The 24,656-nt window shown below is 50.3% G+C and overlaps 1 protein-coding gene across 3 annotated transcripts in view; it reads right to left on the bottom strand.

The window, feature by feature from the left end:
• lamb2l (laminin, beta 2-like) overlaps nt 1-24,656 on the bottom strand; it is a 195,898-nt gene that overhangs the window by 106,445 nt on the left and 64,797 nt on the right. For all 3 annotated transcript variants that reach the window (XM_078210012.1, XM_078210011.1, XM_078210010.1), the window contains exons 4-7: nt 17,486-17,621; nt 10,265-10,338; nt 5,735-5,923; nt 1,217-1,280 (exon numbers count right to left, since the gene is read on the bottom strand). In XM_078210012.1, the coding sequence (XP_078066138.1) occupies nt 1,217-1,280; nt 5,735-5,923; nt 10,265-10,338; nt 17,486-17,621 (463 nt within the window). The remainder of the gene's footprint in view (nt 1-1,216; nt 1,281-5,734; nt 5,924-10,264; nt 10,339-17,485; nt 17,622-24,656) is intronic.

The following is a 24,656-nucleotide window of genomic DNA, read 5'->3' as shown; positions in this document are numbered from 1 at the left end:
TGAAGTGCACTTTCAAACAGCTAGCACAGGCAAGATGGGCCAAATGGCCGCTTTCTGTGCAATATGATTCTCTGGCCCAGTGCACTCTCTGGCTAAATTTAATGGATATGTTTGTGGCCCCATCCACAGACTGGGAGGCCAGGAGCAATCCTGTTATGGCCATTCTCAGAGGAGGTCCTGGAATTAAAGTGGGTTAAAGGGGCTTGCCGAACTCTGGCAACGTGGAGGAACACTGTAAGAAGTCTCACAACACCAGGTTAAAGTTCAACAGGTTTATTTGGCAGCACAAACTTTCAGACTCTCGCTCCTTCTTCAGGTGAGTGAGAAGGACAGGTCATTCTGTAGGGCAGTGGGAGGGTTTTTTATTATCAGGTTGGGGGGGGGCGGGGGTGGGGGGGGGTGGTGGGGGGGCAGCCGTTGCTATTAGGGGATTTCTCTGTGGGTCAAAAGGTTCTGACCAAGAGGCATGATGGCACAGTGGTTAGCACTGCTCCCTCACAGTTCCAGGGACCAGAGTTCGATTCCCAGCTTGGGTCACTGTCTGTGTGGAGTTTGCACGTTCTCCCCGTGACTGCGTGGGTTTCCTCTGGGTGCTCTGGTTTCCTCCCACAGTCTGAAAGATGTGCTGGTTAGGTGCATCGGCCATGCTAAATTCTCCCTCAGTGTACCTGAACAGGTGCCGGAGTGTAGTGACTTGGGGAATTTCACAGTAACTTCATTGCAGTGTTAATGTAAGCCTACTTGTGGCTAATAAACTTCAAGTTTAAAGAGTTGTCCATGCCCTGAGCTTGCAGGAAGGCGGCCCCTTACGCTGGGCAACCTCCTCATGTGCCCAGTGCCCAGCTCATCTTGAATGACACCAACATGGAATACATTCTCTTGCGTGCAAAAGCTGCTTCATCCTGAAACAAAACTTTGGCTGTGAGCTTGCTGCCGTTCACACTGGCAGGATCTTACAATCTCACCGGCGGCGCTCCCCTGCCGCGGATTCCCGACAGTGAGGAGCATTTACAACGGGAAACCCCATTGGCAACAGTGGGACCATAAGATCCCACTGCCAGCAAGCAGCACACCGACCCCACCATCGTGAATCACTCTGTGGAGAAAATCCCACCCTTTAATCTAAAACTATGTCAACGAGAGCGAAGCTGATAGAAAATCAACAACTTTTAATAAGCAGCAACATAGAAAAATCTGGAAAGCCACATTCCCTCACCTTGAATCTCCAGGCTGTAGGGATCATTTACTTTGATTGCAGGATCAAGCACTTTATAAATAACCTGGAGGAAAAATTCACCTGATTTATTAACTGACATTCCTGTCTGAATCTTATGCTAATGATTTATGAAGGATATTCTGAGGTTTTTCTGAATGATTCTTTATAAATACACAAATAAATCCCAAAGCGCTTTACAGCCAATAAGTATTTTTGAAATGTAGTCACTGCTCAATGGGCCGAATGGCCTACTATGTAAATATGATACATAGCAAGATCCCACGGGAGCAATGCAATGTAACCAGATCATCTTTTTTTAGTGATTCTGGTAGAGGGACAGCTAGTGGCCTGGACACTGGAGAGTGCTCCCCACTTCTCCAGTCAATCCTCTCTGAATAGAAGCCCTGGATCTTTTACCGTCACACACTGGAGCAGATGGGGTCTCAGTCTGAAGGCTCATCTAAAAGACGGCATTTCCAGCACTGTAGCACCCCCTCAGTATTCACACTCGGAGGGTTATTCTGAAATATTTCAGGATACAAGTCCTGAAACATGTGAGTTGAATCTCTGGAATGGGACTTGAAGACACATCCTTCTCGATATTCCACTGTCTAATCCGGATTAGTAGGTTAATGAACATTCCGATCCATTCCTCCGAGGGCTTTTAATTTCTTGTATAAACTGAGCTGTAATCCTGAGAACACTATTCAATGTGCTTCAACTCATCTCAACACCTTTATTTGGGACAGCTGAAAGATCTTGTGGGAAAATTAGAAACTTGCAATGCCCTCGGCTATATTTGAAACCACAGTGTTTAATTTCCCTCAGGCTATGGAAATTCAGATCCAATCGTAACAAATTCTTGGCAAACTGAGTGTGTTTGTCAAGAGCCCAAGAGATTATTAATAATCTTCATCATTCAGGAGGGGTGTGAAAAAACCTGGCAAGGGAAACTCAAATCTACTTTCTTACATTCTTCAAACACTTTGTCACATCAAAGCATGCCAAGAATTTCACACAACAAGCTACTGTGCAGGACATGTGTGACTGCTGTTGTGTAGGAAAGGGCACAGCTAAATGCACAGCAAGATCCCTTTGACAGCAGTGAATGACTGGCTCATCTACTTTACACGCTGTTGGTTAAGAGAGCCATGTTGCCCAAACATCAGGAGAAATCTCTGCTTTTCTTCCAGTTGAGGTAGTTTGCATGTGGGGTAATTTATGTGCACCTGACAACTAACATGGCCTCTGACTATGCAGCACTCCCTCAGTACTGTGAGTGTCAGCTCATGTCCCTCAAATAGGACTTGAACCTGCAATCTTCTCACTCAAAGGGAAGCTCACTATTCACTGAGACCGACACAGGGGCAACACTGACCTCAGTTATCCTGTTGAGATAAGAGAAGTAGGAAGAAGTTTAACAACACCAGGTTAAAGTCCAACAGGTTTATTTGGTAGCAAAAGCCACACAAGCTTTCGGAGATCTAAGCCCCTTCTTCAGGTGAGTGGGAATTCTGTTCACAAACAGGGCATATAAAGACACAAACTCAATTTACATGAATAATGGTTGGAATGCGAATACTTACAGCGAATCAAGTCTTTAAGATACAAAGAACGTGAGTGGAGAGAGCATCAAGACAGGCTAAAAAGATGTGTATTGTCTCCAGACAAGACAGCCAGTGAAACTCTGCAGGTCCAGGCAAGCTGTGGGGGTTACAAATAGTGTGACATGAACCCAATATCCCGGTTGAGGCCGTCCTCGTGTGTGCGGAACTTGGCTATCAGTTTCTGCTCAGCGACTCTGCGCCGTACATCTCTTTAGCCTGTCTTGATGCTCTCTCCATTCACGTTGTTTGTTTCTTAAAGACTTGATTAGCTGTGGGTATTCGCATTCCAACCATTATTCATGTAAATTGAGTCTGTGTCTTTATATGCCCTGTTTGTGAACAGAATTCCCACTCACCTGAAGAAGGAAAGATGTTGAAGCCATTGAAAGGGTGCAGAGGAGATTTACAAGGATGTTGCCTGGATTGGGGGGCATGCCTTATGAGGATAGGTTGAGGGAGCTTGGTCTCTTCTCCCTGGAGAGACGAAGGATGAGAGGTGACCTGATAGAGGTTTACAAGATGTTGAGGGGTCTGGATAGGGTGGACTCTCAGAGGCTATTTCCAAGGGCTGAAATGGTTGCTACGAGAGGACACAGGTTTAAGGTGCTGGGGGGTAGGTACAGGGGGGATGTCAGGGGTAAGTTTTTCACTCAGAGGGTGGTGGGTGAGTGGAATCGGCTGACGTCGGTGGTGGTGGAGGCAAACTCGTTGGGGTCTTTTAAGAGACTTCTGGATGAGTACATGGGATTTAATGGGATTGAGGGCTATAGATAGGCCTAGAGGTGGGGATGTGATCGGCGCAACTTGTGGGCCGAAGGGCCTGTTTGTGCTGTGACTTTCTATGTTCTATAAGGGGCTTGGAGCTCTGAAAGCCTGTGTGGCTTTTGCTACCAAATAAACCTGTTGGACTTTAACCTGGTGTTGTTAAACTTCTTACTGTGTTTACCCCAGTCCAACGCCGGCATCTCCACATCGAGATAAGAGAATCCCTGTTAGATAATGGTGAGGAGGTACCGATACAACCCGGGGCTGCTGTGGACAGGTGAACGGCTAGATCCCTGCAGGGGTGACAATCTCTCTGAAACACCCGAGAGGTGTCCAGTCCCAAATTAGCGATGGACAGTGACATGAGAAATTCAGCATTTGGTCCGGAATTTGAACACAAGGGTGTGGTTAAAGAATTGGAAAAATCTCAGTCATGGTCTGGAGGTAAAGTCCAGCATCAGGTGCTGACAGGGACTTTCCATCACCTGACTGGAAGGAATTTTGATATTTTGTGTATTTCTGTGATGCTGAAAGGTCTCTTTCTTTATCCTTTTTAACATGTCCCAATTTTAATCTTGTATCACAATGTAACATGTGAGGTGGAGAAATGTCCTTGAGTTTAAAACTGGGCGGCAGGGAGTCCAGAGGGACATTGGTAAAGATTTCTGACTAAAGGCATCAACGCTGAGGCTCATATAGAAAATAAAGATTGGCCAAGGAAATGCAGAGACACTGACATGTTAGAACATGTCACTGGGGCAGCAGTTAATCCCCAGACGCTCTGATTCCAGAGACTGAGCTAGACAATGGCCTCTGGGGTGTGTGTGAATGGATTTCTTTCTGTCTTACTAACATACAGAAATCACCCCCATTGGTAACTGATATTCCATCACCCCCCCCCCCCTGCCCCCCCTGCCCCCGCTGCCCAGAGCAGGAATTGACCACGTGTACATTGTTTTTGCATGGGCAGGGCAGGATTGTTAATCTAATTGGATGACTGTTTGAGAAGTTACCATACATGCTGAGAGACGGCCGGGTCAGAAAGGGACACAAAGCCACCGCCCTCAACCTCACCACTGCTGAGGCCAGGAAGTGCGACTTGGTCAGGAAGAATTTGTCCAGCGATCCCGCTACTCGGGGACGAGCTCCCTCAGACAGTCTTACTCATCAACTGGTGTTGTGAGTATAAACTATTGCTGAGTGGGTTCCTCACGGTTTTCCACATTAAGGGGAACTGTATGCATAATTAATGCCAAAGTACAGGGTGAGGACCTTGGGGGGGGTTCCCCTGGGGGAGAGTCTCGCAGGGTGTACCCATTCCATGTTTCCCATTCAGAGAGAGTATGCGTACATATTGACGTTGATGGAACTGTGATTAGTCGGGATATTTAAGGAGCTGTCTGAACTGTTATCTCCCAGTCAATGCTGAAAACAGGAATGGGAAGCAAAGAGCCCAGACTGTGAGCTCTGGGCACAAAATCTGACAATCATTTAATCAGATACCCGTGAGTTCTCAGCTCAACGACCTCCCACCCTCAAAGAACAAAGAAAATTACAGCACAGGAACAGGCCCTTCGGCCCTCCAAGCCTGCACCGACCATGCTGCCCGACTGAACTAAAACCCCCTATCCTTCCGGGGACCATTTCCCTCTATTCCCATCCTATTCATGTATTTGTCCAGACGCCGCTTAAAAGTCACTACTGTATCCACTATCACTACCTCCCCCGGCAACGAGCTCCAGACACCCACCATCTGTGTAAAAAACTTGCCTCGTACATCTCCTTTAAACCTTGCCCCTCGCACCTTAAACCTATGCCCCCTAGTAATTGACTCTTCCACCCTGGGAAAAAGCTTCTATCCACTCGGTCCATGCCCCTCATAATCTTGTAGACTTCTATCAGGTCACCCCTCAACCCCCATCATTCCAGTGAGAACAAACCAAGTTTCTCCAACCTCTCCTCATAGCTAATGCCCTCCATGCCAGGCAACATCCTGGTAAATCTTTTCTGTACCCTCTCCAAAGCCTCCACATCCTTCTGGTTGTGTGGCGACCAGAATTGAACACTATATAAGTTAAATTGAACACTCTTCCCTCAAATTCTCCAGTCAATGAGCACAATTCCACAGACACGGAATGTGACCTACCTCGCCATCTGTAGAAGGTTCAATGTCAGAGTAACGATGGTCACAGATCACATCATCGATTTTCCTCAGGGGGCCGGTGGGGATATGAGGGAAGGAAACTGTGCAGTTGAAAGCAAAATAACGATACACCTTCCATGTCCGACCAAAGTCTGCTGATCTCTCGATGTACATGGCAGCTGGGCGGAAAGTCTAATAGAAAAATCGAGTAATCAAATGTAATGGCAACAACTTGCATTTATACAGCATTTTGAATGAAGTAAAATGGGCGTCTCGCAGAGTGAGATCCGACCAAATTCCAGCCCAGTCAAAGGAGGAGGTCTGAAGGAGCATCTTAACGGAGAAGTAGAGAGAGGTGGAGAGCTTTACAATTCCAGCACTGAGGGCAAAGTCACCAGGGATGGAGAAATTAGAATCAGCGATTCTCAACAGGCATGAACTGGGGCAGCACATACATCTCAGCGAGAGTAACTGGAGATAGGGAGCACCGAGGCTGTGCTGGGATTCAAAAAGGGCCAAACTGCTAAATCCGAGTGCAAAAGGAGGCCATTCAGCCCATCAAATCTGCACTGACTCTGCGAGAGAGCATCCTACCCAGGCCCTATCCCTGCAACCCCACATATTTACTCCGCTAATCCCCCTCGTCTACACATTTTGGGATATTAAGGGACTGTAGGAGCAAACCGGAGGAAATCCACACGGGGAGAAGGTACAAACTCCACACAGATGGTGACCTAAGGCCGGGAATCGAACCTGAGTCTCTGGCACTGTGAGGCAGCAGTGCTAATCACTGTGCCACCCTGCTGCTGGTGTTTTTGGATTAGAAGCAAATGGATTGTATATTTTCTACCTCGCAAGTTTCACTGTGTGTAAGAGATCTTTTTCACAGTGCTTTACAATGTTGGCTCCACACTTCATTTCTGCCTTCTAGTTCTTTCTACAGCTTTGTTTACTTTACTTGGAGTCCACACCCAGGCTCAACCAATCAAGCACAGCAAGTATCAATCGCGAACCGGCTCACATGAGCAAACACAAAGTGATTGAACATGGCATAATGTTGTTCAGCAAACACAGGGAGTGATGAGTGAATGGGACTTGGTGCCAGTTGGATATGAGCAGGGAAGTTCTGGGTAAGTTAAAGTATTCCTGATGTGTGTCCATAATGTTTCGCTGCTGCAAAGGCCCAAAGCTGAGTAATTGGACTAAAGCAAAATGACTCCATTAGGAGCAGCAGAATGAAGTTTGGTGCAGGGAACTTTAAGGAATGTGCGCGTTCTATCAAGCACCATAACGGGACTGCTCCATAGATGTGACCCTAGCTGGGTGGTTGTGAGGGTGGCCAACAGGGCACTGGTACATTACCATACAGGTGGGACACGGTTACTAATTAACAGCCGCAGGGCATTGTTGCTCAGAGCCGGTATGTACACGGTTCTGATCAAAGAGCTAAACTGATTTGGAGTGTGGCCCAAAGCCGGGGGTGTGTTCGAATAGTCTACACGCCAGGGGTAAATTTAATCAGCCTCGCTGACACAACAATGCTGCTTTTACAGCAACTTCTGCAGAATAATTAAAATCAATTTTTCTTTTGTCAGAATAACCTTAAGTAAATTAACTCAGTAATAATCCTCAGGGGCGGCACGGTGGCACAGTGATTAGCACTGCTGCCTCACAGCGCCAGAGAGCCGGGTTCCATTTCCTGCTTGGGTCACTGTCTGTGTGGAGTTTGCACGTTCCCCCCGTGTCTGCGTGGGTTTCCTCCGGGTGCTCCGGTTTCCTCCCACACTCCAAAGATGTGCGGGTTCGGTGGATTGGCCATGCTAGATTGCCAGGGGACTAGCTAGGCTAAATGCATGGGGTTATGGGGATAGGGCCTGGGTGGGATTGTAGTCAGTGCAGACTCGATGGGCCGAATGGCCTCCTGCTGCATTGTAGGGTTTCTATGATCTATGATTCTGTGAAATACCCTCAGTAAATAGCGTCAGTCTGTAAATCCAGTAATAATCTCTCTTCAATACCTTCAACGTATACTTTCAGTAAATACTCTGAATAAATACTCTGTGGAAAGGAATTAACAGTGTGCAAGGGGAAATAGGAAGAAAATATGAACTGAAACCAGGTCCAGTACAGATGATGACACAGGTAATTTTCAGTTTGATGTTTAAAGCTTAAGCTGATGCGATGTGTGAAGAAAAAACGAACAAAGAAAATTACAGCACAGGAACAGGCCCTTCGGCCCTCCAAGCCTGCATCGACCATGCTGCCCGACTGAACTAAAACCCCCTACCCTTCCGGGGACCATATCCCTCTATTCCCATCCTATTCATGTACTTGTCAGGACTCCCCTTTCAAACTTCACTATCGTATCTGCTTCCACTACCTCCCCCGGCAGCGAGTTCCAGGCACCCACCACCCTCTGTGTAAAAACCTTGCCTCGTACATCTCCTTTAAACCTTGCCCCTCGCACCTTAAACTGTGCCCCCTAGTAATTGACTCTTCCACCCTGGGAAAAAGCTTCTGACTATCCACTCTGTCCATGCCCCTCATAATCTTGTAGACTTCTATCAGGTCTCCACTCAACCTCCGTCGCTCCAGTGAGAACAAACCAAGTTTCTCCAACCTCTCCTCATAGCTAATGCCCTCCATACCAGGCAACATCCTGTTAAATCTTTTCTGTACCCTCTCCAAAGCCTCCACATCCTTCTGGTAGTGTGGCGACCAGAATTGAACACTATATTCCAAGTGCGGCCTAACTAAGGTTCTATAAAGCTGCAACATGACTTGACAATTTTTAAACTCAATACCCCGGCTGATGAAGGCAAGCATGCCGTATGCCTTCTTGACTACCTTCTCCACCTGCATTGCCACTTTCAGTGACCTGTGTACCTGTACACCCAGATCCCTTTGCCTATCAATACTCTTAAGGGTTCTGCCACTTACTGTATATTTCCTATCTGTATTAGACCTTCCAAAATGCATTACCTCACATTTGTCCAGATTAAACTCCATCTGCCATCTCTCCGCCGAAGCCTCCAACTGATCTATATCCCGCTGTATCCTCTGACGGTCCTCATGGCTTTCCGCAAATCCACCAACCTTTGTGTCGTCCGCAAACTTACTAATCAAACCAGTTACATTTTCCTCCAAATCATTTATATATATTACAAACAGCAAAGGTCCCAGCACTGATCCCTGAGGGACACCACTTGTCACAGCCCTCCATTCAGAAACACACCCTTCCACTGCGACCCTCTGTCTTCTTTGACCGAGCCAGTTTTGCATCCACCTTGCCAACTCACCTCTGATCCCATGCGGCTTTACCTTCTGCACCAGTCTACCATGAGGGACCTTGTCAAAGGCCTTACTGAAGTCCATGTAGACAACATCCACTGCCCTACCCTCATCAATCATCTTTGTCACTTCCTTGAAAAACTCGATCAAGTCAGTGAGACACGACCTCCCCTTCACAAAACCATGTTGCCTCTCACTAATATGTCCACTTATTTCCAAGTGGGAGTAAATCCTGTCTTGAAGAATCCTCTCCAATGATTTCCGTATCACTGATGTAAGGCTCACCAGCCTGTAATTATCTGGATTATTCTTGCTACCCTTCTTAAACAAAGGAACAACATTGGCTATTCTCCAATCCTCCCGGACCTCCCCTGTTGGACTTTAACTTGGTGTTGTGAGGCTTCTTACTATGTGTACCTCCCCTGTAGCCAGTGAGGATACAAAGATTTCTCTCAAAGCCCCAGCAATTTCCTCCTTTGCCTCTCTCAGTATCCTGGGGTATATCCCATCAGGCCCTGGGGACTTGTCTACCTTAATGTTTCTCAAGAACCCCAATATCTCCTCCTTTTTGATCTCAACATGTCTCAAACTATCTACACACCCTTTTTCAGATTCATCATCCACCAAGTCCTTCTCTTTGGTGAATACTGACGCAAAGTACTCATTTAATACCTCGCCCATTTCCTCTGGCTCCACGCATAGATTCCCTCCCCTGTCCTTGAGTGGGCCAACCCTCTCACTGGCTACTCTCTTGCTCTTTATACATGTATAAAAAACCTTAGAATTTTCCTTAATCCTGGTGGCCAATGCTTTTTAGTGACCCCTTTTAGCCCTCCTTACTCCTTGCTTAAGTTTCTTTCTACTTTCCTTGTATTCCACACTTGCTTCGTGTGTTCTCAGCCTCCTAGCTTTGACAAATGCTTCCTTTTTCTCTTTGACTAGACTCACAATATCTCTCGTTATCCAAGGTTCCCAAAACTTGCCATACTCATCCTTACAGGAATGTGCCGGTCCTGAACCCCTATCAACTTACACTTGAAAGCCTCCCACATGCCAGATGTTGATTTGCCCTCAAACATCTGCCCCCAATCTACATTCGTCAGTTCCAGCCTAATATTGTTGTAAGAACAAAGAAACAGTCATTGTTTTTCGAACTCGATGGTTGGAACCAGGATATAGGAAAAGGATTGCTATGGAATTCCAGCCAAGATATACGAACCTTCCCAACTTGTCCTCTCTCACCTTGAACTTCATGATGAGGTGTGTAAAGTGGAACTCTGCTTCTAAGTTCAGTTGGATGCTGACTTTTTCTTCACCTGCAGACAAGACACAGCAGCATTGAGACTCAGTACCAACAGGCACGTGGTACCACATGGCATCTTATTAATGCAAACAGACACAGGCTTTGATCCCGCGACCAATGGTTACTGATCGTTGGCTCAGTGTGCACTCTGGAAAACTGTGTACAGGTTTGGTCTCTTTTATTTGAAAAGAATATATAATTGTGTTCGAAGCAGCTCAGAGAAGTTTCACATGTCCATTCCTGAGCTAAAGGGCTTATCTTTTGGAGAAAGTTTGGACAGATTGGGCCTATACCCATTGGAATTTAGAAGAACGAGATATGATCACTTTCAGACATAAAAGATGCTGAGAGAGTTTGATATTGTGGAGACAAGGATGATATTTCCACTCATGGGAAAGACTAGAACCAAGAACATGGTTTCAGAATAAGAATAACTCAGAATAACCGTTAAAGAAGGAAATGAGGAGAATATTTTTCTCTCAAAGGGTCATTAGCCTCTGGAATTCTCCTCCCCAGAGAGCAGTGGAGGCTGGGTTATTCAAGGCAGATTTTTGATGGAAAAGGGAGTCAAGATGTACTGGGACCTCTGCTATTTGTGATATATATAAATGATTTGGAAGAAGGTGTAAGTGGTGTAATCAGCAAGTTTGCGGATGACACGAAGATGGCTGGAATTGCGGATAGCGAAGAGCATTGTCGGGCAATACAGCAGGATACAGATAGGCTGGAAAATTGGGCGGAGAGGTGGCAGATGGAATTTAATCCGGATAAATGCGAAGTGATGCATTTTGGAAGAAATAATGTAGGGAGGAGTTATACAATAAATGGCAGAGTCATCAGGAGTATAGAAACACAGAGGGACCTAGGTGTGCAAGTCCACAAATCCTTGAAGGTGGCAACACAGGTGGAGAAGGTGGTGAAGAAGGCATATGGTATGCTTGCCTTTATAGGACGGGGTATAGAGTATAAAAGCTGGAGTCTGATGATGCAGCTGTATAGAACGCTGGTTAGGCCACATTTGGAGTACTGCGTCCAGTTCTGGTCGCCGCACTACCAGAAGGACGTGGAGGCATTGGAGAGAGTGCAGAGAAGGTTTACCAGGATGTTGCCTGGTATGGAGGGTCTTAGCTATGAGGAGAGATTGGGTAGACTGGGGTTGTTCTCCTTGGAAAGACGGAGAATGAGGGGAGATCTAATAGAGGTATGCAAGATTATGAAGGGTATAGATAGGGTGAACAGTGGGAAGCTTTTTCCCAGGTCGGAGGTGACGATCACGAGGGGTCACGGGCTCAAGCTGAGAGGGGCGAAGTATAACTCAGACATCAGAGGGACGTTTTTTACACAGAGGGTGGTGGGGGCCTGGAATGCGCTGCCAAGTAGGGTGGTGGAGGCAGGCACGCTGACATCGTTTAAGACTTACCTGGATAGTCACATGAGCAGCCTGGGAATGGAGGGATACAAACGATTGGTCTAGTTGGACCAAGGAGCGGCACAGGCTTGGAGGGCCGAAGGGCCTGTTTCCTGTGCTGTACTGTTCTTTGTTCTTTGTTCTTTGGAGGGAGGGCAGGGGGTGGGGGGCACGGGAGATGGGGGGGCAGGGGGGGTGGGAGGGCAGGGGGGGTGGGAGGCAGCGGGATCGGGGGCAGGGGGGATCGGGGGGCGGGGGTTTGAGGGAGCAGGGAGGATGGGGGGGCAGGGAGGATGGGGGGGCAGGGGGGATGGGGGGGCAGGGAGGATGGGGGGGCAGGGGGGATGGGGGGGCAGGGGGGATGGGGGGGCAGGGGGGATGGGGGGGCAGGGGGGATGGGGGGGCAGGGGGGATGGGGGGGCAGGGGGGATGGGGGGGCAGGGGGGATGGGGGGGCAGGGGGGATGGGGGATCGGGGGGATGGGGGGGCAGGGGGGATGGGGGGGCAGGGGGGATCGGGGGGCAGGGGGGATCGGGGGGCAGGGGGGATCGGGGGGCAGGGGGGATCGGGGGGCAGGGGGGATCGGGGGGCAGGGGGGATGGGGGGGCAGGGGGGATGGGGGGGCAGGGGGGATGGGGGGGCAGGGGGGATGGGGGGGCAGGGGGGATGGGGGGGCAGGGGGGATGGGGGGGCAGGGAGGATGGGGGGGCAGGGAGGATGGGGGGGCAGGGAGGATGGGGGGGCAGGGAGGATGGGGGGGCAGGGAGGATGGGGGGGGCAGGGGGGGCTCGGAGGGTTGGGGGGAGGCTGGGTGTTGCAGACAGCAAAGAGGGTTTGAGAAACAACCAGATCAGCCATGATCTTATTGACTGGCACAGCAGACTCTGATTGGCTATCTCTTGCTCCTGTGCTCTTATCTTGCAGAAACCTCAGCAAATTACATTTAATGTCAGGCCTTTAATGTGGCAAAAATTCCTACAGGGCCTCACAATCACACAGCAATTAACACCAAACCAAAGGATAGTCCATCAGACAGGCGATTGAAAGCTTGGTCACAGAGGTAGGTTTTTAACACAGAGATGGAGATGTTATGGAAGGATTTCCAGAGCTCAGGGCTAGTTAGCGGCTGGACAATGTCAAACAAAGCCAGGACAACTAACATGCAAAGGTTCTTGCCCCACAAAGCACACTCCTTCCCATGGACTTCAAGCCATTGATTTATCTTTTGAAAGAAGCTTGTATAAAATTTCAGCCTCATCTGTCCAAACCCACATCCATCCAGCCCAAACCTTGGCAGCTGCCTCAATACAGATGGCATTGCTTTGATCACAGTAGCACAAGGACCATTGTGCTTTTGATTGGGTTTCATGAGCTCTGCCAACACTGTCATCAATAACTGTTGCTGGATGCGGAGGGAGGCAGTAAATCAAGTCCCAGCGCATTGTTCTGCTCCCTCTTGGCAACTGTGTGCCCCAGGTGTTACTGTGGGCTACACAAAGGCTGTAGTGTTCACTGTCTCTAAAGCAGCTGCACTCACACATGTATCCAGTTCTTGTGATCTCAATAACAACTGCACTGGAAATCAATCCATCCCAACAAAGAGTTTCTACCTCAACCCTCAGCTCATGTCTTTCTTTTAGATTTCTCTAAGATTGAGAGTATCCAATCAGCTGCCTCTGCCACGTCCCATCTCCCATTCACCCCCTCAGGCAAACATCCCCCAATCTTCCCCTTGCCCTGGCCTTCAATTTCTCTAGTTTCCCTCCCATCTCCCCTCATGTTCTCTCTGAGCTCATCCTGTCCATAAGCCCCACCTCCTGTACCATTGATCCTATTCCCACTCAGCTGCGAATCATGTGTCCCACCTTTAGCTGATACTGGAAACAGTTTCTCCTCTTCAGGTGTCTCTCCCTCCTTTAAATCTGCCCTCATCAACTAGCACCTCAATTAACCAACCAGCACCTTGATAAACCGGTCCAGCGCCTCCATAAACCGGTCCAGCGCCTCCATAAACCGGTCCAGCGCCTCCATAAACCGGTCCAGCACCTCCATAAACCGGCCAGCACCTTGATAAACCGGTCCAGCGCCTCCATAAACCGGCCAGCGCCTCCATAAACCGGTCCAGCACCTCCATAAACCGGTCCAGCGCCTCCATAAACCGGTCCAGCACCTCCATAAACCGGTCCAGCGCCTCCATAAACCGGCCAGCGCCTCCATAAACCGGTCCAGCACCTCCATAAACCGGTCCAGCGCCTCCATAAACCGGCCAGCGCCTCCATAAACCGGTCCAGCGCCTCCATAAACCGGCCAGCGCCTCCATAAACCGGCCAGCGCCTCCATAAACCGGTCCAGCACCTCCATAAACCGGGCAGCGCCTCCATAAACCGGCCAGCGCCTCCATAAACCGGTCCAGCGCCTCCATAAACCGGTCCAGCGCCTCCATAAACCGGTCCAGCGCCTCCATAAACCAGTCCAGCGCCTCCATAAACCGGCCAGCGCCTCCATAAACCGGCCAGCGCCTCCATAAACCGGTCCAGCGCCTCCATAAACCGGTCCAGCGCCTCCATAAACCAGTCCAGCGCCTCCATAAACCGGTCCAGCGCCTCCATAAACCGGGCAGCACCTCCATAAACCGGTCCAGCGCCTCCATAAACCAGTCCAGCGCCTCCATATACCGGTCCAGCGCCTCCATAAACCGGTCCAGCGCCTCCATAAACCGGTCCAGCGCCTCCATAAACCAGTCCAGCGCCTCCATAAACCGGTCCAGCGCCTCCATAAACCGGCCAGCGCCTCCATAAACCGGCCAGCACCTCCATAAACCGGCCAGCACCTTGATAAACCGGTCCAGCGCCTCCATAAACCGGCCAGCGCCTCCATAAACCGGTCCAGCGCCTCCATAAACCGGTCCAGCGCCTCCATAAACCAGTCCAGCGCCTCCATAAACCGGCCAGCGCCTCCATAAACCGGCCAGCGCCTCCATAAACCGGCCAGCACCTCCATAAACCGGCCAGCACCTTGATAAACCGGTCCAGCGCCTCCATAAACCGGCCAGCGCCTCCATAAACCGGTCCAGCGCCTCCATAAACCGGTCCAGCGCCTCCATAAACCAGTCCAGCGCCTCCATAAACCGGTCCAGCGCCTCCATAAACCAGTCCAGCGCCTCCATAAACCGGCCAGCGCCTCCATAAACCGGTCCAGCACCTCCATAAACCGGGCCAGCGCCTCCATAAACCGGCCAGCGCCTCCATAAACCGGTCCAGCGCCTCCATAAACCGGGCCAGCGCCTCCATAAACCGGCCAGCACCTCCATAAACCGGTCCAGCGCCTCCATAAACCGGCCAGCGCCTCCATAAACCGGTCCAGCGCCTCCATAAACCGGTCCAGCGCCTCCATAAACCAGTCCAGCGCCTCCATAAACCGGCCAGCGCCTCCATAAACCGGCCAGCGCCTCCATAAACCGGTCCAGCACCTCCATAAACCGGTCCAGCGCCTCCATAAACCAGTCCAGCGCCTCCATAAACCGGTCCAGCGCCTCCATAAACCAGTCCAGCGCCTCCATAAACCAGTCCAGCGCCTCCATAAACCAGTCCAGCGCCTCCATAAACCGGTCCAGCACCTCCATAAACCGGCCAGCGCCTCCATAAACCGGCCAGCGCCTCCATAAACCGGTCCAGCACCTCCATAAACCGGTCCAGCGCCTCCATAAACCAGTCCAGCACCTCCATAAACCGGTCCAGCGTCTCCATAAACCGGTCCAGCGCCTCCATAAACCGGTCCAGCGCCTCCATAAACCGGTCCAGCGCCTCCATAAACCAGTCCAGCGCCTCCATACACCGGGAACTGACACTCCCGGTTAAATACAAAGAAAGGACTCCCTGATTGGTCCATCAATTGACTCCTTAATCAGGGACATCTTTTGTTGTCCAACCAAATAAACAAAATCAAATTAACTTCGGGACAACTCAAAAGGAGCAACTCCCTAAAAGGAGGGGAACCGCCCGAAACAAAAAACAAAGCGGAAAGGTAACTTAAAACATCAAATTAAAATATGATTAACGGGGTCAATAATACACCCCAGTCTCTGTGGTGCCCAGCGGGCATGGAAGGCCTCAACTGTGCCCGTGGACACCACATGCTCCCTTTCCAGGGACACCCGGCCGCGAATATAGCCGCGGTAGAGGGGCAGACAGTCAGGATGGACGATCCCCTCGATCGCCCGCTGCCTGGACCTGTTGATGGCGAGCCTTGCCAGGCCCAGGAGCAGGTTCATGAGGAGGTTGCCCTCCTGATCCACCCCCCTCCGCACCAGGTGCCCGTAGATCAGGAGCATGGGACTGGAGTGCAAACAAAACATCAGCAAGAGATTTTTGAGAAAACTGAAAAGGTCGCGCAGCCTATAACACATAACGTAGACATGGTCCACGGACTCCACAAGAGGGCAAAAAGGAAAATCGCCCGTGAACCAGTACAGTCTACGGTTGTATGGTATTGCTGCGTGCAGCACCCTCCACCCCAGGTTCATGAGATAGTGGGGGGAGATCCCTCCATAGAGGGACCTCCACTGGGGACCTCCACCGCCCAGCGGCAACAAGGCCAAGGTGTATCCGGGCAACAGGCAAGGACACAGTAGTGGAAGGTGTGCAGCAGCAGCCCGTACAGGAAACGCCTCCGTGTGGTGGAAAAAGGCATGGAGGAAAGTTCCATGAGGTGGCACATGCTGTGGGGCATCTGACCCAGAGGGGGAGGATCTAGGCTTGGGGCCAATGTGAAATTCCGTCTGAGGAGGGGAACGCTTGGGCGGGATCCCATCGCACGCCTGCGCCGCCTTGACACTGCGTGTGCATTCAGGTCCGAGCACAACCGTCCTAAGGTCTTGGATGGCTTTGGCTGCGCTCCAGACAGCCACCCCCACGCGCTCAGCCAGCATGTGGGGGCTCATCTAGCCCGCTCCTCCGCCACCCAGCACACCCCCGATCCTGGTCACCCCAGCACCCACAGCCCTCCTCTCCGCCAGCCACCTGAAGTTATACGGCTGGAGGAGCGGATTCCTGAGCAGCGGCTCTCACACAAGAGCCGCTACTCCTGGCGGGGGAGAGCTGCGTCGTGAGGCGGCCGTGTTCCAGACTGTGAGGAGGTCCTGGTAAAAGATGGGCAATGTTTGCAAGGAGTTCTGAAGACTCCCCAGATTTATGTAGAGGAGCTGCACGTCATAGTTTAGGCCGTGCATCTGGCGGAAGAAATACGTCTCCAGGGCACACCATTGTGGAGGAGGCTCGACGTAAAGGTATCTCTGCAGGGTCTGGAGGCGGAAGGTCCCTATCTGGGTGCGAAGGCACACCAGCGCCTGACCACCCTCCCTAAGCAGCAGATACAGAACCTCAGCAGGGAACTCCTTAATCAGGGAGTACATACTCCAATAGGCCAATCTCAATGGCCTGATTGAGGTCATTACAGGAGAGTAGTCTGCAGTAGATGGGCTGAGTTAGGGAGGATGGACATTAGTATGGGGATGGAAAGAGATGATCTTTGCAATGGAGATAATAGACAACCAGGGACTGATCATTCGGATTGCCAGGTTACCATAGTAACCAGGATTCTGGGTCAGCCTGAGGCAGTGGCCAAGGAGAGGGATGGAGATCACCAGATAACCAAACAGCACATTGTCACTGTACACAGAGATACACTGGGAATCAATTCTACAGCAGCGTGCATGGCCTGCCGAAATCTGAGCATCGCACTCTGATTCACTCACCATTTACAGATTGCCACCAGGTTCTCTCCTGTCCCTGATTGGTCAGGTAGATGACGTTCTTTACCTGGTGACTGTTTCTGTTATGGAAAGGGTCGTGGGGCCTTCTCGAATCGCACTGGAAACATTTCTCCAACTCCTACAAAACCAAGAGGAAATTCATATCATCACTACAATGTTCGCATTTCACTGAGAATCCTCAGTGTTGGTCCCTTCACACGATTTGCTGATAAAACTCTGGAAAAGGTTCAAAGCGGGTCACGAGAATCAGGTTCAGTTTAATAAACCTTAATCAACCCTGATAGGCTTAAAAAACTGGGCTAGTGGAGTTCGGAGGTGACTAAACTTCAGGACTATCTGATGAGGCATTTAAAACCATTTACAGACCAACAGATTATTTCAATTGCAGAAAGGTTGAGAATTCCTCAGACAGTACGCTGTGTGTATTCCAGCACTCAAGCAAATAAATTATCTCCTGACCACAATCGCTGACAGCTCGATATTTTTTAAAAGACAGTCTGAAGGTTGTGGTGTCAATTTGTCTTCAGTTGTGATGGTTTTACTGTGATGCCCAGCTTGGAGCCTTGACTGACCAGATGCCTCCCCTCTCCACTGAACCCCTCAGAGACAGAGCAACACCTTGCTTCAGTCTGATTAGAATGCGAATCTCTACAGCCAACCAGGTCTTAAAGATACAGACATACAGATGAGTTGCTCCCTCCACTCACATTGTCTGTATCTTTAAGACCTGGTTGGCTGTAGAGATTCGCATTCTAATCAGTATTCTGTAACTTGATTTTGTGTCTCTGTGCCCTGTTTGAGAGCAGATATCCACTCCATCTGACGAAGGAGCAGCGCTCCGAAAGCTAATGGCATTTGCTACCAAATAAACCTGTTGGACTTTAACCTGGTGTTGTTAAAACTCTTACTGTGTTCACCCCAGTCCAACGCCGGCATCTCCACATCATTCCTCCCACAGTCCAAAGATGTGCGGGTTAGGTTGATTGCCATGCTAAATTGACCCTAGCGCCAGGGGATTAGCAGGGTAAATATGTGGGGTTACAGAACTAGGGCTTGGGTGGGATTGTAGTCGGTGCAGACTCGATGGGCTGAATGGCCTCCTTCTGCACTGTAGGATTCTATGATTCTACCTACTCCTCCAGCTCACTAGGTAACAATGTTTTTACTGAATAAACTGTGGTCTGTGTGGTTAGCCTGGGCTTTCAGCAATTAGAGAGATCAGAAAGGAGTTATTCTGATTGGTGTCCATGAGCTACGCTAGAATTTTTGAGAATGGGTTTTGTTTTTACTTCTCTCTGGGGGTGACACATATCCTGCTGGTGGCCTCCTGTCGCTGACACCCGGGCCTGGACTATTGCTGAGTCAGATTGACTCAGGGGCCTGTTAAAAATAGCGGGCAGGTCCCCATTTCAGGAATCCCGACCCCATTCCCAGGCTATCAGGTTTTCTAGAGTGCCTTTAAACTGTGCAGTGTGGTTCTTGTAAGCAGCTTTCACCCAGCAATTCCGACTGGACAGCTCCACTATGGAGATAACCATGTCCTGCTCCACTGCCACTTTCACAGTCGGTCCAGGTTTTTAAAGAGTAATGAACCCGAGTCTTTTAAGGGGATCTTTGAAAAGATAAGTCTTAAAGGTCCTCCTCATGCCCTCCCTCAGCCCTTCTGTCCATCCCCTAGGGCCAAGTGCTTGGCTGAGAATTCAGACATCCATTACATCTCTTGAAACAGCTGCGCCCAATGGAAAACATTGCTTGATTGCCAGCTCAGGTTCCCTGATCTCCACTGTCAATTTCGCAATATTCATTTATACAAGGTTAAGTGGTTTCAAGGGTTTGTGGTTTTTGTCATGGATACATTAAAGGGCCTGGGTGATTGACACTTTTATTGTATTCTAAATGATATGACATTTTCTGGAGAAAATAGGAATGAATTACTCTTTTAAAGCATTTTTTCACATCCCACTATCACTGTGAGGTTTTACCAAGGCTAATCCCCCTAATCTGCACATCTTTGGAGTGTGGGAGGAAACCAGAGCACCTGGAGGAAACCCATGCAGATACAAGGAGAACATACAACTTCCACACAGACAGTTTATTGGTTTGATACGATGTAGACTGGGGTAATTGCATGGAAGTGCCATATCTTGGCTGGTGGCATGAGAAACATAGGCAAAGTATGGGGGGCATGAGGTGGCAGGCATGGGACAGGGGAGTGTTTGGAGCTGGAGGGGGTGTGAGGGTTGAGGGCTGGAGAGTCTTTGTGTATTCATTTGAACTGGGACAAAGTCCTGCAACAATTTCAGAACCCTCCCTCCCTACCCTGGAATAACGATCCCACCTTTCCCGACTCCAGCTCCCAGCCTAGAGGATGGGAGACCCGGGCCGGGTGTCTGAGACCTGACCGTGTGCTGCTTCCCAGCTGCACTGTTCCTCACTGTCACCATCACAACATTTCAATGAGACTAATGCAGCGTTTTTTAAAAAGTGTCTTTTTGTTTATTTTTTAAAGATGTTTCAGGGACAGAATTTTCTGGACTGTCAGTTGTTTTCCCAGTGAGAGGCCTGTGCAAACAAGCACGGGCCACGTACATCGAGCTGAATGCAGTCAGTCAGAGTGTTGCTGCTAAGGATGATTGATGTTAATTATAGTATCGTGTAACCTGAGCTTGCTGCTTTCCCAAGTGCACATTAAGTTGTAGATTACTGGATCACACAGTAAAACAGCTCGCGTGTCTATCTGAAACCGGGCTCATAAAGTTTAAAGTTTATTTATTGGTGTCACAAGTAGGCTTACATTAACACTGCAATGAAGTTACTGTGAAAATCCCCCAGTCACCACACTCCAGTGCCTGTTCGGGTACACGGATGGAGAAATAGCATGGCCAATGCACCCTAACCAGCACGTCTTTCGGGCTGTGGGAGGAAACTGGAGCACCCGGAGGAAACCCGCGCAGACACGGGGAGAACATGCAAACTCCACACAGACAGTGACCCAAGCCGGGAATTGAACCCGGGTCTCTGACGCTGTGAGGTAGCAGTGCTAACCACTGTGCCACCCCCCTCATCTAACCCAGCATGGAGACAAATAATTAGCTTCATGCCATTGGTCAGACACCTATGTCAGACTCCTATTTATTGACTATAGCTCAGCCTTCAACACCATTATTCCCACAAAACTCATCTCCAAACTCCGTGGCCTGGGCCTCGGCACCTCCCTCTGCAACTGGATCCTGAACTTCCTAACTCACAGACCACAATCAGTAAGGAGAGGCAACAACACCCCCTCCACGATCATCCTCAACACCGGTGTCCCACAAGGCTGTGTTCTCAGCCCCCTACACTCCTTATACACCTATGACTGTGCAGCCAAATTCCTTTCCGATTCAATTTTCAAGTTTGCTGACGACATCACCGTAGTGGGTCGGATCTTAAACAATGATGAGACAGAGTACAGGAATGAGATAGAGAATCTGGTGAACTGGTGCAGCAACAATAATCTCTCCCTCAATGTCAACAAAATGAAGGAGATTGTCATCAACTTCAGGAAGCGTAAAGGTGAACATGCCCCTGTCTACATCAACAGAGACGAAGTAGAAATGGTCGAGAGCTTCAAGGTTTTAGGTGTCCAGATCACCAACAACCTGTCCTGGTCCCCCCATGCTGAAACTATAGTTAAGAAAGCCCACCAACGCCTCTACTTTCTCAAAAGACTAAGGAAATTTGGCATGTCAGCTACGACTCTCACCAACTTTTACAGATGCACCATAGAAAGCGTTCTTTCTGTTAGTACCACAGCTTGGTATGGCTCCTGCTCTGCCCAAGACCACAAGAAACTACAAAAGGTCATGAATGTAGCCCAATCCATCACGCAAACCAGCCTCCCATCCATTGACTGTCGACACTTCCCGCTGCCACGGCAAAGCAGCCAGCATAATTAAGGACCCCACGCACCCCGGACATTCTCTCTTCCACCTTCTTCCGTCGGGAAAAAGATACAAAAGTCTGAGGTCACATACCAACCGACTCAAGAACAACTTCTTTCCTGCTGCTATCAGACTTTTGAATGGACTTGCCTTGCATTGAGTTGATCTTTCTCTACACCCGAGCTATGACTGTAACACTACATTCTGTGCTCTCTTCTTGCCTTCTCTATGAATGGTATGCTCTGCCTGTACAGCGCGCAAGAAACAATACTTTTCACGTGACAAATAATAAATCAAATCAATAAAAACGAGGCGAGGCGAGTCTGAGGAGCGAGGCAGAGGCCCGTCAGAACTGCCCACCGCTTTCCCCAACCTTATTCAGGCTAGTCTCCGGCTTGGACTGAGGTGAGCTGCTCCCAATGGAAAGGTATTGTCCCCAGATTGGGGACCCCTCATGTAATTTTCCCCTGGTTGGGCACCAATCCAGGAAGGAAGGCAATGGCGAGGAAGCAGGAAAGAAAGGATAGGAAGAACTCGCTAATAATAAAAGCAACACAGTTATGATTAACGGTTCAGTAACACAGACTGGGTCTGTATCCATTTGAGTTCAGAAGAATGGGATGCGATCTGAGTGAAAAGTATAAGATCCTGAGGAGACTTTACAAAGTGCATGCTGGGGGAAATGTTTCCCCGAGTCGGAGAGAATCGAACCAGGGGACACAGTTTGAAATTAAAGGGTCTCCTATTTAAGATGGGAGATGAGAAGTTTTTTCTTTCAGAGAGGTGTTAGTCAGCAGTTTTGGCGATGATGTGTCAGCATGGCGGGAGCATTGACTAACTGCGAGGATTGTCCCTTTAAGGATCAATCTACAGAGTTAAGGTCACATGACCCAGTAACTAGAGAGCATTGTGGGGGATCTTCGTGGTTTGGGTATTTACCCAAATTGGCAGCCCAATTAACTGTTAACAGGGAGTGCTGCACTGTCAGAGGGTCGGTACTGAGGGAGTGCCGCACTGTCAGAGAGTCAGTACTGAGGGAGTGCTGCACTGTCAGAGGGTCAGTACTGAGGGAGTGCCGCACTGTCAGAGAGTCAGTACTGAGGGAGTGCTGCACTGTCAGAGGGTCAGCACTGAGGGAGTGCCGCACTGTCAGAGGGTCAGTACTGAGGGAGTGCCGCACTGTCAGAGGGTCAGTACTGAGGGAGTGCCGCACTGTCAGAGGGTCAGTACTGAGCGAGTGTTGCACTGTCAGAGGGTCAGTACTGAGGGAGTGCTGCACTGTCAGAGGGTCAGCACTGAGGGAATGCTGCACTGTCAGAGGATCAGCACTGAGCGAGTGCCGCACTGTCAGAGGGTCAGTACTGAGGGAGTGCCGCACTGTCAGAGAGTCAGTACTGAGGGAGTGCTGCACTGTCAGAGGGTCAGTACTGAGGGAGTGCCGCACTGTCAGAGGGTCAGTACTGAGCGAGTGCCGCACTGTCAGAGGGTCAGTACTGAGGGAGTGCCACACTGTCAGAGGGTCAGTACTGAGGGAGTGCCGCACTGTCAGAGGGTCAGTGCTGAGGGAGTGTCGCACAGAGGGTCAGTACTGAGGGAGTGCTGCACTGTCAGAGAGTCAGTACTGAGGGAGTGCTGCACTGTCAGAGGGTCAGCACTGAGGGAGTGCCGCACTGTCAGAGGGTCAGTACTGAGGGAGTGCCGCACTGTCAGAGGGTCAGTACTGAGGGAATGCTGCACTGTCAGAGGGTTAGTACTGAGGGAGTGCCGCACTGTCAGAGGGTCAGCACTGAGCGAGTGCCGCACTGTCAGAGGGTCAGTACTGAGGGAGTGCCACACTGTCAGAGGGTCAGTACTGAGGGAGTGCCGCACTGTCAGAGGGTCAGTGCTGAGGGAGTGTCGCACAAAGGGTCAGTACTGAGGGAGTGCTGCACTGTCAGAGAGTCAGTACTGAGGGAGTGCCGCACTGTCAGAGAGTCAGTACTGAGGGAGTGCCGCACTGTCAGAGAGTCAGTACTGAGGGAGTGCTGCACTGTCAGAGAGTCAGTACTGAGGGAGTGCCGCACTGTCAGAGGGTCAGTACTGAGGGAGTGCCGCACTGTCAGAGGGTCAGTGCTGAGGGAGTGCCGCACTGTCAGAGGGTCAGTACTGAGGGAGTGCCGCACTGTCAGAGGGTCAGTACTGAGGGAGTGCCGCACTGTCAGAGGGTCAGTACTGAGGGAGTGCCGCACTGTCAGAGGGTCAGTGCTGAGGGAGTGCCGCGCTGTCAGAGGGTCAGTACTGAGGGAGTGCCGCACTGTCAGAGGGTCAGTACTGAGGGAGTGCCGCACTGTCAGAGGGTCAGTGCTGAGGGAGTGCCGCACTGTCAGAGGGTCAGTACTGAGGGAGTGCCGCACTGTCAGAGGGTCAGTACTGAGGGAGTGCCGCACTGTCAGAGGGTCAGTACTGAGGGAGTGCCGCACTGTCAGAGGGTCAGTGCTGAGGGAGTGCCGCACTGTCAGAGGGTCAGTACTGAGGGAGTGCTGCACTGTCAGAGGGTCAGTACTGAGGGAGTGCCGCACTGTCAGAGGGTCAGTACTGAGGGAGTGCCGCACTGTCAGAGGGTCAGTGCTGAGGGAGTGCCGCACTGTCAGAGGGTCAGTACTGAGGGAGTGCCGCACTGTCAGAGGGTCAGTACTGAGGGAGTGCTGCACTGTCAGAGGGTCAGTACTGAGGGAGTGCCGCACTGTCAGAGGGTCAGTACTGAGGGAGTGCCGCACTGTCAGAGGGTCAGTGCTGAGGGAGTGCCGCACTGTCAGAGGGTCAGTGCTGAGGGAGTGCCGCACTGTCAGAGGGTCAGTACTGAGGGAGTGCTGCACTGTCAGAGGGTCAGTACTGAGGGAGTGCCGCACTGTCAGAGGGTCAGTGCTGAGGGAGTGCCGCACTGTCAGAGGGTCAGTACTGAGGGAGTGCCTCACTATAAAAGGGGCCAGATGTTAAACCCAGACTCCATTTGCTCTGACTGGTTAACATAAATGATTTGGTGACAGCTGTCCCGAGAAAGGGCGCTCTCTCCGGTGCCACGCTCAATGTTTATCCTTCAAGTAACAAGACCAAAGAGCAGACTATCTGGTTATTTACGTGTGTATAAAACTAACTGCTCTGTCTCTCTACGTTATAACAGTGTCTGCACCCAGTCACTCAGTGCCGGTACTGAGGTTTTGAAAGGCAATCTGGAAAATCACGCTGTTTCT

The sequence above is a fragment of the Mustelus asterias genome, chromosome 3 (genome assembly GCF_964213995.1).
Source record: "Mustelus asterias chromosome 3, sMusAst1.hap1.1, whole genome shotgun sequence".
Taxonomy (NCBI): Eukaryota; Metazoa; Chordata; class Chondrichthyes; order Carcharhiniformes; family Triakidae; genus Mustelus; species Mustelus asterias.
Note: the sequence above shows the minus strand (reverse complement) of the source record. Positions and strands in the feature narration are given on the sequence as shown.